The sequence below is a fragment of the Acomys minous genome (assembly GCF_964271855.1).
Source record: "Acomys minous genome assembly, chromosome: 10".
Taxonomy (NCBI): Eukaryota; Metazoa; Chordata; class Mammalia; order Rodentia; family Muridae; genus Acomys; species Acomys minous.
The window spans coordinates 33,800,843-33,814,370 of record NC_140491.1 but is presented as its reverse complement, the minus strand read 5'-3'; the positions used below and the strand labels follow the sequence as shown (position 1 = coordinate 33,814,370).

Here is a 13,528-nt window from a genome sequence, read left to right as displayed (position 1 = left end):
ATGCTTGACAGCATTTGGTTCTAATGCTGGAACTAAAAATAGGTACCAGTGTTTTGTTTTGGTTTTGGTTTTTTTTTTTTTTTTTTTTTTGGTTTTTCGAGACAGGGTTTCTCTGTGTAGCCTTGGCCATCCTGGACTCACTTTGTAGACCAGGCTGGCCTCGAACTCACAGCGATCCGCCTGCCTCTGCCTCCCGAGTGCTGGGATTAAAGGCGTGCGCCACCACGCCCAGCAGGTACCAGTTTTTTATCTTAATGCATCTGCAGCAGGGAGCCCAGGGAAGGTCCCTTTGGTTTGGGTCCTTGTACCTGGGGCTTGCGGGTGGTCTGTAGGGCGCCAAAGAGCAATGTTTTAGGCAGTGGCTCAGAGTTCTGGCCTAGGTTGAGGTCCTCCTGCTATGTAGGTGAATGGGAAATGGTGAAAGCCTGGGCGATGGCTGGAGGAGCGCTCCTTTAAAGAGGCTGGCTCCCGCTTACTGCAGGCCTTGTCACCGCGGATGCCGGCACTCTTTACACTGACCTGGGCATAGGCCAAGGTCACACAGCGGCAGGTGTAAGGGCCACGCTCTAACCTGGGCTGGGCCAGAATCAGCGGGGCCTACTACAAGCAAGTGAGAACCAGGGTCTGAGGCAGGAGACTGTAGGGAAGCTGGGAGACCGCCAGAGTCAGAACTGCGCGACCCCCTAGGACTCCGCCCGCCTCCAACTCCGTCCGTGCGTCGACTACAGAGTCCACAAGGCCGCGCGGCACCTGACGTCATCCTAAGCTCCGCCCCTCTCCTTCGCAGCAAGCTGCGCATGGCCCTACGGGAGTCGTGGTCCCGCCCTGTACGCCCGGGCGGAGTAGCGGGCGGACGGAACTACAACTCCCAGCGTACGCCGCGCGCTGCGTCGGGGGCGGGGTCCCAGGCCAGGGGCGCGCCGCCCGGGAGGGCGGAGTGCGGGGGGCGGCCGCCCGCGCCCCTCCCCCTGCCGCCGCTTTCCCCCTCCCCCGACGTAAACTGGGATCCCTTTCCCCTTGTGTCCGCCATATTGGACTCTAACTCTGGTCAGCGGCGGCACCGGGCCCGGTGGACTCGCGTCACTCCCGCTAGCAGCCGCCCCATAGCTCCTGCCCGCCCCGCCCTCCCCGCCCGGGAGGAGACCCCGCGCCGCGCCCCCCGCCCGGCCGGCCGCAGCGCCCGCCGCCGCCTCCGCCCGCCCGCCGCCGCCGCCGCTGCCGCCGCCGCCCGCGGCCCGGCGCCCGCCCGCGCCCCTTCCCCGCCCGCCGTCCTCCGTCCCTCCCTCCCGCCATGAGCCCGGCCGACGCCAAGCGCGGGGCCAAGCGCCGGAAGAACAAGCGCGGCGGCGGCGGTGGCTCGGGCGGTGGCGGCTCGGGCGGCAAGGCCAGCTCGGCGGCGGCGCTGCGCGGCCCCCAGGCCCCGGGCCCCGGCGCGGCAGGCCTGCTGGGCGGCGCGGCGGCCCACGGCCCTGCGGGCGCGGGCGGCGCCGCCGGAGGCTACTTCGAGGTAAGCAGCGGGGGTCCTGGGGCGGGAGCGGCCGCCGCCCCCTCACGAGCGGCCGGGCGGGCGGGCGCGGCCGGCGGATAACGGGCCGGTGGCTGCCTAGCTGACAGCTCCTCCCGGGCGCGAGCGGCGCAGAGGGCGGCGCCGGCGGGACCCCCGGGGCACAGCGCCTGCGGCCTTGGGGCTGAGCAAAAAGTGCCCCCTAGAAGTTTCTGGGTACCGCCTGACGCGCTGCGGGCGCGGCTGTCTTGCCCTCTCCGCCTGCTCCCGTCAGCTCTTGGGAGTCGCTGGGGGTCTCGTTCCTCAGGATTGTCAGCCCAGTGTAGTCGCGACGGCCGGGGTACCTATTTTCAGTTTTACTCAGGCAGGCATGCTGTGGATGGACTGCTGCCGCTCTTATCCTGCTTCAGAAGATAGTGCTGGTACGTGGGATGCAGTAGGCATGGTTGGTCGTTTCCGTAGATTGGATTGGCCACTGAATTATTATGGGTTTCTCTCAAGTTGTGTTCTTGTAAGATTGTTAAAACATGTTACCTTGTTTTAAAGACACAATGAAGAAACCAAAATCTTTAGGAGTATTTGAGTGTCAAATCATGAGAGAGGAATTGTTTTTGAGGAGAGGTTCAGTATACAGTGTATATTAAGAGCAGATAAGAAGTTGCGTATGGCATGGTTTCTTATGCTCACGTTGTTGCAGGAGAGTGTAGTAATGTATGAGTACTTAAATTTTCCTTTCCGCTTCAGGGTGTTCTCTGCAGTTTTGGTGCAACTGTTGGAGTTTTCTTCCAATAGTATTGTTACATTTGTTTAGCATTTGGGATTCGGCCTTCGGCTTGAGTTTCTAGAGTCTGTCCTTTTCCACTATAAGGGACAGCAAAGCGAGCTCTAGTTTAAGATGAGGTTGTGCTTTTTCATCTTGGAACTTTGAGGGCCGAGTTTGCTTCTGTTTGGGAGGGGAAGGTGAGAAGTGGTCCCATGCAAACCCTTTATAACTTTATGTTAATAGTGGTGTCTGGAGCTGGAATTGAAATATACCCATTTCTGTACATTCAGTGAAGACAAGTTGGTACCAAAATAGAAGAAGCCTCACTACTCATACTTTAGGGTTTAATAATCGCAATATAACATAATATTTACCTGAAATAACTACCCCCCCTTTTTTTTGTAGTTCTTCAAGCTCAGATAACCTTATGCATAGTTTTGGCAGGATTCTCTCTGTTGAATTATTGTGTATCAAGAGTTTGGGCCATAACCCACCATTTAAAAAAATACACAAGGCGGGCGGTGGTTACACACGCCTTTAATCCCAGCACTTGGGAGGCAGAGGCAAGTGGGTCTCTGTGAGTTGGAGGCCAGCCTGGTCTACAGAGTGAGTTCAGGACAGCCAAGCCTACACAGATAAACCCTGTCTCGAAAAACCCAACTCCCCCCAAACAAAGAAACAAACCCAAGAACAACAACAAAAAAGTTCCATAGAGGGATGTTCCAGTATTTTCTGTTCTGTTTTGTTTATAAAATATTTGTTCACAAATTTTTCTTTTTTATTACTGGATTTAGGCACAAAGCATGTAAAACATTGTTTTGCTGTATTTTAAACTTTGTCTTTTTTTTTTTTTTTTCCCAGAGCTGAGGACCGAACCCAGGGCCTTGCGCTTGCTAGGCAAGCGCTCTACCACTGAGCTAAATCCCCAACCCCCTGTATTTTAAACTTAAGGGGTCTTTAGTTTAAACTTTTTTTTTTTTTTTTTTTTTTTTTAATGTTCTTAATGTAGCTTTGGCTGTCCTGGACTCTGTGTAGACTAGGCTGGCCTTGAACTCAGAGAGATCTGCCAGCCTCTGCCTCCCTGAGTGCTGGGATTACAGGTATGTGCCACCACGCCCAGCAGTTTAAACATTTTTTGTGTTTTAATCATATACAAAACTAGTCTTCATGGCAATAGGGCTAAAAATGTTGTTGAAACACAGGTCTTTTTTGTTTTGTTTGGGACTGGGTCTAGCTCTGGCTGTTCTGGAACTCAACATGTAGAGCAGGCTGACCTGGAACTCAACAGAGTTCCACCTGCCTCTGCCTCCTATGTGCTTCAATTAAAGGCATCACCACGTTCAGTTCCGCAGAGGTCTTACTGGCACTCTGAAAACCCTGTTTCCCTACAGATGGTAAGCTCTTTGGGTGCTTTATGTGGTACAAGGCAGGCACAACAATGTCAGCAGGTAACAGTGTCTGTCTTGGTCTTGTGTTTCTCAGAGAGAAATCCTGAGGAGCTTCCTTGACCCTCCATAAGTCACCAAACCAGAAGGTGGACTAAGAAAGAAGACAGTGGAAGGACTGTCCTTAGTAGGGAGTACCAGCCACATTGCTCTATGTGCTGGGCACAGAACTGTACTTACACCACCTTCTTTGAGGTGGCTCCTGAGCCCACTAGGGTGTTTGTGAGTATGGGTAGCTTCTCCAAAGAAAAAAGGGCAATGTGATAAGGAAACCAGCACGTGGAATCTTTGGTCCAGATGTAAACTCTTGGTATTCAAGGCTTGGAGAGCAGGGTGCACAGTTTTAAATCTCTCTTCCCTTGGGCTTGACAGACCTGTAATCCTAACAGGGCACCCAGATTTTAGCATTAGTAATTTTTATTTAGAGCCTGGCATGGTGGCACATGCCTTTAATCCCGGCACTCTGGAGGCAGAGGCAGGCAGACCTCTGTGAGTTCAAGGCCAGCCTGGTCTACTAAGAGAGTTCCAGGCTAGCCAGGGCTACACAGAGAAACCCTGTCTTGAAAAACCAAAAAAAGAAAAAACAATTTATTTATTTTGAGATAGGATTTCTCCATGAAGCTGTCCCGGACTCGCTTTATAGACCAGGCTGGCCTCGAACTCACAGAGATCCTTCTGCCTTTGCCTCCCTAGTGCTACGATCACAGGCGTGCGACACCACGACTGGTTTAGGATTAAGAATTAAACAAGTAGCTGGGCGGTGGTGGCGCACGCCTTTAATCCCAGCACTCGGGATGCAGAGGCAGGTGGATCACTGTGAGTTCGAGGCCAGCCTGGTCTACGAAGTGAGTCCAGGACAGCCAAGGCTACACAGAGAAACCCTGCCTCGGAAAACAAAAACAAAAACAAACAAACAAAAAAAGAATTAAACAAGTAAATGCAGGGAAGTATGTAAGCAATGTTTGGTGATAGACTGTAAGTGAGGTGTGACTGTGGCCATTATGTTTCAGGATGCTAAGCTAGGCATAATTAGGGATTCTGTTTCTGGATATTATTGATTTTTTTTTCTAATTGTGAAATGGAGAAACTGTTATTAAAAATGTTGGATTAGAGTCTTGGACTCTAGTGAGCTTGTGCAGTGGTTAGACTGCTCACTCAGTGAGCAGTTAGTAGGTGAAGCATATCAAGAATAAATCTAATTATTTTGCATTTCTATTTTAAGGTATGATTTTCATAATGTTCATGATATATTGAGTGAAAAGGATTACAGATGTTTGTAGTATAGAACTGTTTTTTGTTTTTTTTTGTGGAATATTGTGGGCATATGGATTTACATAGGAAAGTCTGGTAGAGTGTCCATAAAGACTTTTGGCATTCTGAAGCTTATTCCTTTCTTTTCCTGCATGCTTTAAGCTTTCAAACTTTTCTGTAGTGAGCATTATTTATGGACCAGGAAGGTGAATGATATTACAACCTGAGACTACTAACAGTGTTTTTCTGTTTGTAAATAAAACTAATGGAGGCTTTTTCTACCACCCTCTGGCACTTAAATATCGTTACTGGCACAGAAACAAACATTGTCTACATAATGAGAATTGTATTTTCAAAATAAGTATCTGACATTAAGTCATGTGCACTTACAAAACCCAGAATTTGTCTATTATAGAAATCAACCTGTGTTATTAGCTGTTGGAATATCAGGTTACATGTGATACATATATTCACAGGGCTGGAATGGGGATTTAAAGCTATTTTTGTAATGCTATGTGAGATTTATGAAAGGATGCTGTTTAGGGTAGGGTCAAAGAAGTTTTTAAACTGAAGATTAATTTAAATCAGAAAAACTTGTCACTAATGATAGTGTATCACACCCCCCACCCCCACCGCCCCCCATAGACCAGGCTGTCCTGGAACTCAAGAGATCACCTGGCTCTGCCTCCCGATTGCTGGGATTAATGGCGTGCATCATCACCACCACCTGGCAACTATGGGCATTTGTAATGATGTGTGTTCCCTTATATGGCACTAGGAGTTTAGATAGCAGTGGTTAAACCCATCATGCAAGTGCATACTGAGCTCATAGGTGTAGGGCCTGGTGTGCATTTGGATCTTTGAAGTAGGTAAAGTGCACTTGTTGGAGTTCACGTTGTGGTCTGAGGAAGTAGGTTGAATAGAAATCTAGAACTTTAGGACTACTGGTTTATCTTAGAACAGCTTACATTACTACTATCCGGGCTTTAGAAAAACTGCCACCCCAGAGAGCCCTGTTGTGCCGGCTTTTAGAGTGCTTCATGACATTGTGTGTGTGCCCAGTGCCCGTCATCATTGGCTTCAAGCTGTGATACCTGTCTTTGCCATTCCTTCCCTTTGTTTGTGAGGTTTGTTTTATTTTTTTATTTTTTTAGTTCTATTTTTTGATAAAAGGTTTCTCTGTCTATGTAGCCTTGACTGTCCTGGACTCACTTTGTAGACCAGGCTGGTCTAGAACTTGTAGCAATCCACCTGCCTCTGCCTCCCTAGTGCTGGGGCCCAGCTTGTTTGTGAGTTTTGTGCAAAAAAATGTCTTTTTGTGCTAAAGAGCTTTGGCTCAGCTTTTCATTTGTGGTGACTCCTGGGTAATGTTGCATTTGGCTATTGTTTTCTATGGTATGTATACTTTGTACTATGAAGGTTCTTCAGTCTGTCTGATCTAATGTGGATGGACATTGAGGCTGCACATTCTGCATGTGTCTTTTGGAGTGCATGGGCACTATTTGAATTGGGCATGTTCCTGGGAATAGGATTGTTGAGTATGTAGAGGTGTGACTTGAGATTCAACTGCTCAGTTTTCTAAGAGATATTGCACTAGGCCTATTTTTATTCTTGTTTTGTTTTGTTTTTCGAGACGGGTTTTGTGTGTGTGTGTGTGTGTGTGTGTGTGTGTGTGTGTGTGTGTAGCTCTGGCTGTTCTGGAACTTGCTCTGTAGACTAGGCTGAGCTTGAACTCACAGTGATCCACCTGCCTCTGTCTCCTGAGTGTTGGGATTAAATGTGTGTGCCAGTATGCAGGTTTTTGTGAGAAAATACTTTTTTTCCTCCTTAGGGCTCTGTAGAATGTGGGGAACTGGATTGTATGGTAAAATCATGAGAACTTAACCAAATTATTTTCTGGCAGTGCAAGTTGCAGGCCAGGCGTAGTGACATATGCCTGTAATTCCAGCACTTGGGAGGCAGAAGCAGACGGATCTCTGTGAGTTCGCGGCCAGCCTGGTCTACAAAGTGAGTCCAGTATAGCCAAGATTACACAGAGAAACCCTGTCTAGAAAACCAACAAAACAGAACCAAAAAAACCAAGTTCCAGTTGCATTGTGTCCTTTCTAGCATTTGCTATTTTCAGTAGTTTTTCTTTTAATCATTTTATTTTATTTTTCAAAGTTTTATTTATTTTATGTGTGTATAGTGTTTAGATTGTATGTATGTTTGTACACCATACCCACAGCAGCCAGAAAAGGGAGTTGGAACTCCTGAAACTGGAGTTACTACTGACTGTTGTGAGCTACCAGTTGTCATTCATATGTATGTATGTACACTTTAATATATATATATATATATACACACACACACACACACACACACACACACACACATTTACACACACACATACATACATATATATATTCCAAGACAGGGTTTCTCTGTGTAATAGAGCCTGGCTGTCCTGGACTCACTTTGTAGACCAGGCTGGCCTCAAACTCACAGAGATCTGCCTGCTTCTGCCTCTCAAGGGCTGGGATTAAAGGCGTGCGCCATCATGCCCTGTGAGCATCTTTCCAACCCAATCTAATCATTTTAATATTGTGACTTTAGTCGGGATTTCTCTATTGGCCAATAGTAACATTTTCATGTGTTATTTCCATCAAATTCCTGTGTCGTCTTGGAAAAAGTGCCATTTAGAACTGCTGATTACTTTCTCTCCCCTCACAAGGGGGGGAAAACACACCCCAAACAAATCAGGGTTTCTTTGTGTGGCCCTGGCTGTCCTGGAAATAGCTCTATAGTATAGGCTGGCCTCAAACTCAGAGATCCACCTGCCTCTGCTTCCTGAGTGCTGGGACTAAAGGTGGGCCACCACTGCCCAGATTAGAACTGCCATTTTCTGATTAGATTGTTATCTTTTGAGTTTAGAAAGTTCTTCATAATTTTGGATTCAAGTCTTTTCATATGTGTGGTTTGTAGACATTTTCTTCCAATGTAAACCTTCTCTTTTATTTGTCAACAATTATTAACACCTTAAAAATATCTACTTTAAGGATTTATTTACTAGAGCTAGAGAGATGGCTCAGAGGTTAAGAGCACTGGCTCCTCTTCCAAAGGTCCTGAGTTTAATTCCCAACAACCACATGGTGGCTCACAGTCATCTATAATGAGATCTGGTGCCCTCTTCTGGCATGCAGGCAGAACACTGTATACTAAGTAAATATATAAATTTCTTTTTAAACCTCAAAAATATTTATTTATTGTTTTATTTTTTAATAATTATTTTGTATTTTATGTACATTAGTGTTTTGACTGCATGTATGTCTGTGTGAGGGTGTCAGATCCCCTGGAACAGGAGTTGTAGACAATTGTGAGCTGCCATGTGGGTGCTGGGAATTGTACCAGGGACCCTGGAAGAGCAGTCATTGCTCTTTAACGGCTGAGCTATCTTTTAAGTCCCTATTATTTAATTAATTATTATTGTTTTTTGAGACAAGGTTTCCCTGTGTAGCCTTGGCTGGCCTGGAACTTACTCTGTAGACCAGCCTGCCCTGGAACTTAGAGATCTGCTTACCTCTGCCTCCCAAGTGCTGGGATCAAAGGCATTTGCCACCACCGCTAGTTATTTATTATTTTTAATCTATATGTGTGTGAGTGTTTTGCTTATATGTCTTATATGCCCCTTGTGTGTACCTGGTGACCATAGAGGCCAGAAGAGGGTGGTGAAGTCCCCAGAACTAGAAGTAAGGACAGTTGTGAGCAGTCAAGTGGGGTGCTAGGTTTCAAGCCTGGGTCCTATGTAAGAGCAGCCATGTCTGCATCCCTAATACTTACTATTGAAAAGAACAAAAAAGTTAATTTGAATAAAGGTCACCCTAACACTTTTCTTTTTCTATGGATCATTTTCGTTTTGTTCTGTTTATTTTTTGAGGTAGGGGTCTTACCATGTTGACCATATCAGCCTTGAACTCAAAGAAATCTGCCTGCCTCTGCCTCCTGAGTGCAGGTATTAAAGGTGTGCACCACCATGTCAAGTTTGGATAAAGGTTTTGGTGTCCCAACTAAAAACTGTTTTAGCCTCAGATTTTGAAGGCCCCTCCCCCAAGCTTTCATTTATGTAATTTCATATAAATGATGATATATTGATAGAGGTGGGTTTTGTTGTTGTTGTTGTTTTGCTTTGTTTTTGTCTTTTTTGCTTGTTTGGTTGTTTTGAGACGAGGCCTCATTATGTAATTCAGGCTAGCTTGGGCTACATAGGGATCCTTATCTAAAAAACTCAAAATATCAAAAACTTAAAAAAGAAAAGATTTATTTATTTATTATGAATACAGTATTTTGCCTACATATATGCCTTCATGCCAAAAGAGATCACCAGATCTCTATAGATTTTTATGAGCCACCATGTGGTTGCTGGGAATTGAACTCAGGACCTTTAGAAGAGCAGTCAGTGCTCTTAATCTCTGAGCCATTGGTTTTATTTTTGTTGGTTATTCTGTACTCTATTTCATGTTGCACCTGCTCCATGGTAGCATGCTACAATGTCTTGATTACTGTCTTAAAATTGAATGATTCCTCTAACTCTAAAATAAAATGAAAGAACCGTTTTTAACCAGCTTTTACTACTATATAGGTTTTTATTTGCTCCACCCTTCTTCACCCCTTTACTTTCATCCTTTCTTTTTCTTTTGCTTTTTGGAGGGAGTGTTTTTTGCTTTTTTCTTTGTTCATTTTTGGTTTTTGGAGACAGGGTTTCTCTTGTAGTCCTGGCTGTCCTGGAATCGCTTTGTAGGTCAAGCTGGCCTCAAACGCACCACGATGCCTCCGCCTCCCAAGTGCTGGGATTACAGGTGTGTGCCACTGCACCTGACTTCTTCCACCCTTTCAACCCCCTAACACTAGATAGGGGAGAGGAAAGAGGATGACGTTATCCTTTGGACTGTTTCCTGCTGATTATGGGTGTTGAGCTTTTTGGGGCAAGTTTGATCTTTGCTGTAAGGATATTTAATTTTCCTCCTCTTTTCTTCTTCAAGCACAGTTACTTAACAAACCACAAACAACAGCAACCAACAACCCACCATGCCTCTCAGGGCCCTAGCATTTATATACCCTCTGAATCCCAAATATCTGCTGCTAGTAAAATCATGGTTCTGCTAGAGCATGAGGCAAATCAGAGTCATCTACTGTAAAGCAGACCCATGTCCCAACACCTGAGATTAAAACGAATACATATTCTTAAAATATTTCTGTGTTTTTTTTAAACCAAACCTCCACAATTCTCATTATAGTTGTTTAGTTATTTTATTTGTTTTTTCCTTATTATTTCAGTATCAGCTTGATACCTAGAAGTAGTTTTATGGGATTGAATAAAAAAACCTGAAATCTGAACATACACCAGTTTGGTAGAAAATTGACAGATTATTTTGTTTTTTGTTTTTAATTTTTTAAAATATATCTTATTAATTTATTCATATTACATCTAAATTGTTATCCCATCCCTTGTATCCTCCCATTCCTCCCTCCCTCCCATTTTCCTCCTACTCCCCTCACCTATGACTGTGACTGAGGGAGACCTCCTTCCCCTTTATATGCTCATAGGGTATCAAGTCTCTTCTTGGTAGCCTGCTATCCTTCCTCTGAGTGCCACCAGGCCTCCCCATCCAGGGGATGTGGTCAAATATGGGGCACCAGAGTGCATGTGAAAGTCAGACCCCATTCTCCACTCAATTGTGAAGAACATCCTGTCCATTGGCTAGATCTGGGTAGGGGTTCAAAGTTTACTGCACGTATTGTCCTTGGCTGGTGCCATAGTTTGAGCAGGACCCTCTGGATCCTTCTGTTTCCCCGTTCTCCCATGCTTCTTCACCTAGAGTCCCAATAGGATGTCCTCCCCTCTGTCCCACTTTCCTGGTAAGTGAAGACTTTCATGGAACATGCCCCTTGGGCTAGTGTCCAGATGTAAGTGAGTATATACCATTTGACTCTTTCTGCTTCCGGGTGAACTCACTCATTTCTATTTCAATTCATTTGTCCACAAATTTCGGGATTTCCTTGTTTTTAATAGCTGAGTGGTATTCCATAGTGTAAATGTACCACAGTTTCTTTATCCATTCTTCTACTGAGGGACACTTCGGCTGTTTCCATGTTCTGGCTATTATGAATAAGGCTGCCATGACCATGGTTGAGCAAATGTTCTTGTGTGCTGGAGCATCTTCTGAGTATATTCCAAGCTCAGACCTAAACAGAGAATTCTCAACAGAGGAATATCAAAAGGCTGAGAAACACTTAAAGAAATGCTCAACCTCCTTAGTCATCAGGGAAATGCAAATCAAAATAACTCTGAGATTCCATCTTACACCCATCAGAATGGCTAAGATCAAAAATTCAAGTGACACCACATGCTGGCGAGGATGTGGAGAGAGAGGAATATTCCTTCATTCCTGGTGGGAATGCAAACTAGTACAGCCACTTTGGAAATTTATCTGGAGCTATCTCAGAAAACTGGGAATAAGGCTTCCTCAAGACCCAGCTATTCCACTCCTTGGACAGTTATTATTTTGAATCTTCCAAAAGGTGAAATGGTAGCATTGGCTTATTTGGCTGTCTTTGTTCTTGTAACATTTTCTGCTTGTAACATAGACCATACACCTTAATGTTGTTTCAGATATGTGTATATTTCATTATTTCAAATTTTACTCGAGCCAGGTGTGGTGGTGTGGTGCATGCCACATTCCTGACCTATATCCCTCCCATGTTTTAGCCCCAGCCCCCAACTATTAACAAAAGATGTCTCCCTTCCCTCCTTCCTTCCTTCCCTCCTTCCTTCCTTCCCTCCTTCCTTCCTTCCCTCCTTCCTTCCTTCCTTCCCTCCTTCCTTCCCTCCCTCCTTCCTTCCCTCCCTCCTTCCTTCCCTCCCTCCTTCCTTCCCTCCTTCCTTCCTTCCTTCCTTCCTTCCTTCCCTCCTTCCTTCCTTCCTTCCTTCCTTCCCTCCTTCCTTCCTTCCTTCCTTCCTTCCCTCCTTCCTTCCCTCCCTCCTTCCTTCCCTCCCTCCTTCCTTCCTTCCCTCCTTCCTTCCCTCCCTCCTTCCTTCCTTCCTTCCTTCCTTCCCTCCTTCCTTCCCTCCTTCCTTCCTTCCCTCCCTCCCTCCCTTCTTCCTTCCTTCCTTCTGTCCTTCCTTTTTCGAGACAGGGTTTCTCTGTGTAGCCCTGGTTGTCCTGGACTCGCTTTTTAGATCATCCTCCTGCCTCTTCCTCTGCTGGGATGAAAGGTGTGCATCACCGTTACCCAGCTCAAATAATGCTTTTCGAATTTTTAGTTTTCAATTACTCATTGCTAGTATATCGAACTATGATTAGAACCTAAGATAATGTTGAGACTAAAGGACTAAAGGTGTGTACCATTAAGCATGATGGATTTTGTTTTGTTTTGTTTTTGTTTTTGTTTTTTGAGACAGGGTTTCTCTTTGTAGCCTTGGCTGTCCTGGACTCGCTTTGTAGACCAGGCTGGTCTCGAACTCACAGAGATCCACCTGCCTCTGTTTCCCCGAGTGCTGGGATTAAAGGCATGGGACACCACACCCAGCTCCTGATTGATCTTTTAATTGATCTCTTTGTCAGTGTCTATCCATCTATCTATTTTTTTTTTTATTTTTATTTATTTATTTATTTTTTTTTTGGTTTTTCGAGACAGGGTCTCTCTGTAGCCTTGGCTGTCCTGGACTCACTTTGTCGACCAGGCTGGCCTCGAACTCACAGTGATCCGCCCGCCTCTGCCTCCCGAGTGCTGGGATTAAAGGCATGCGCCACCACGCCCGGCCCATCTATCTATTTATTGGATTTCTTCTTCTTTTTTTTTTTTTTAAATCTTTTTTTAAAAGATTTATTTGTTTGGCTGGGCGTGGTGTCGCGCGCCTTTAATCCCAGCACTTGGGAAGCAGAGGCAGGAGGATCGCTGTAAGTTCGAGGCCAGCCTTGTCTACAAAGTGAGTCCAGGACAACCAAGGCTACACAGAGAGACCCTGTCTCAAAAAACCAAAAAAAAAAAAAAGAAAGAAAGAAAGAAAAAAAGATTTATTTGTTTGTTTTTGTATATGAGTGCTTTATCTGCATGTACACCTGTATGCCAGAAGAGGGCATCAGATCCCACTATAAATGGTTGTGAATCGTATGTTGCCATCATGAATTAAGGAAGGTTGGAGTTGTCTTTTTTCTTGTCTGTTTCAGTGTGATGGCTAATATTTGTTGCCATCTTGATATACTTGGGAAGACCAAACCTCAATTGAAGAATTGCCTCCATCAGATTGGCCTGTGGGGCATTTTCTTGATTGATGTAGGAGGGTTCAGCCCATTGTGGGGTGGTGCCAACTCTAAGCAGTTGTAGAATAAGAAGGGCTATAAGAAAGGTAGCTGAATGGGAACCTGGTTGGATGATAGTTGTTTGACATGGACATATCTGGCAAGGTGTAGCCATACATCAGTGTAGCTGGGGACAGCATGGATTCATTATTAACATTTCTGTACACTGAAATAGTGAGGTGGAATGTCTCCTGTGTTAAAAAAGACTAATGCTCAGGTAGCCAAC

General features: G+C 45.4%; 1 protein-coding gene and 1 long non-coding RNA gene across 5 annotated transcripts in view; both read left to right on the top strand.

The window, feature by feature from the left end:
• The first annotated feature begins 1,250 nt into the window (after positions 1 to 1,250).
• The window catches only part of FAM193A (family with sequence similarity 193 member A), a 118,266-nt gene continuing 105,988 nt past the window's right edge, over positions 1,251 to 13,528 (top strand). Inside the window, exon 1 of one of the 4 annotated variants that reach the window (XM_084797782.1) lies at positions 1,251 to 1,507. In XM_084797782.1, coding sequence (XP_084653908.1) covers positions 1,292 to 1,507 — 216 coding nt within the window. In that variant the 5' untranslated portion in view covers positions 1,251 to 1,291. Of the gene's footprint in view, positions 1,508 to 1,715; positions 1,927 to 13,528 lie in introns of those variants that run through there. The other 3 variants (XM_084797781.1, XM_084797784.1, XM_084797783.1) reach the window with 3 other exon arrangements.
• LOC311606554 lies at positions 1,933 to 12,079 on the top strand. The gene is made up of 2 exons (XR_014782360.1): positions 1,933 to 4,421; positions 7,812 to 12,079. It is a non-coding gene; the product is annotated as an uncharacterized lncRNA (long non-coding RNA).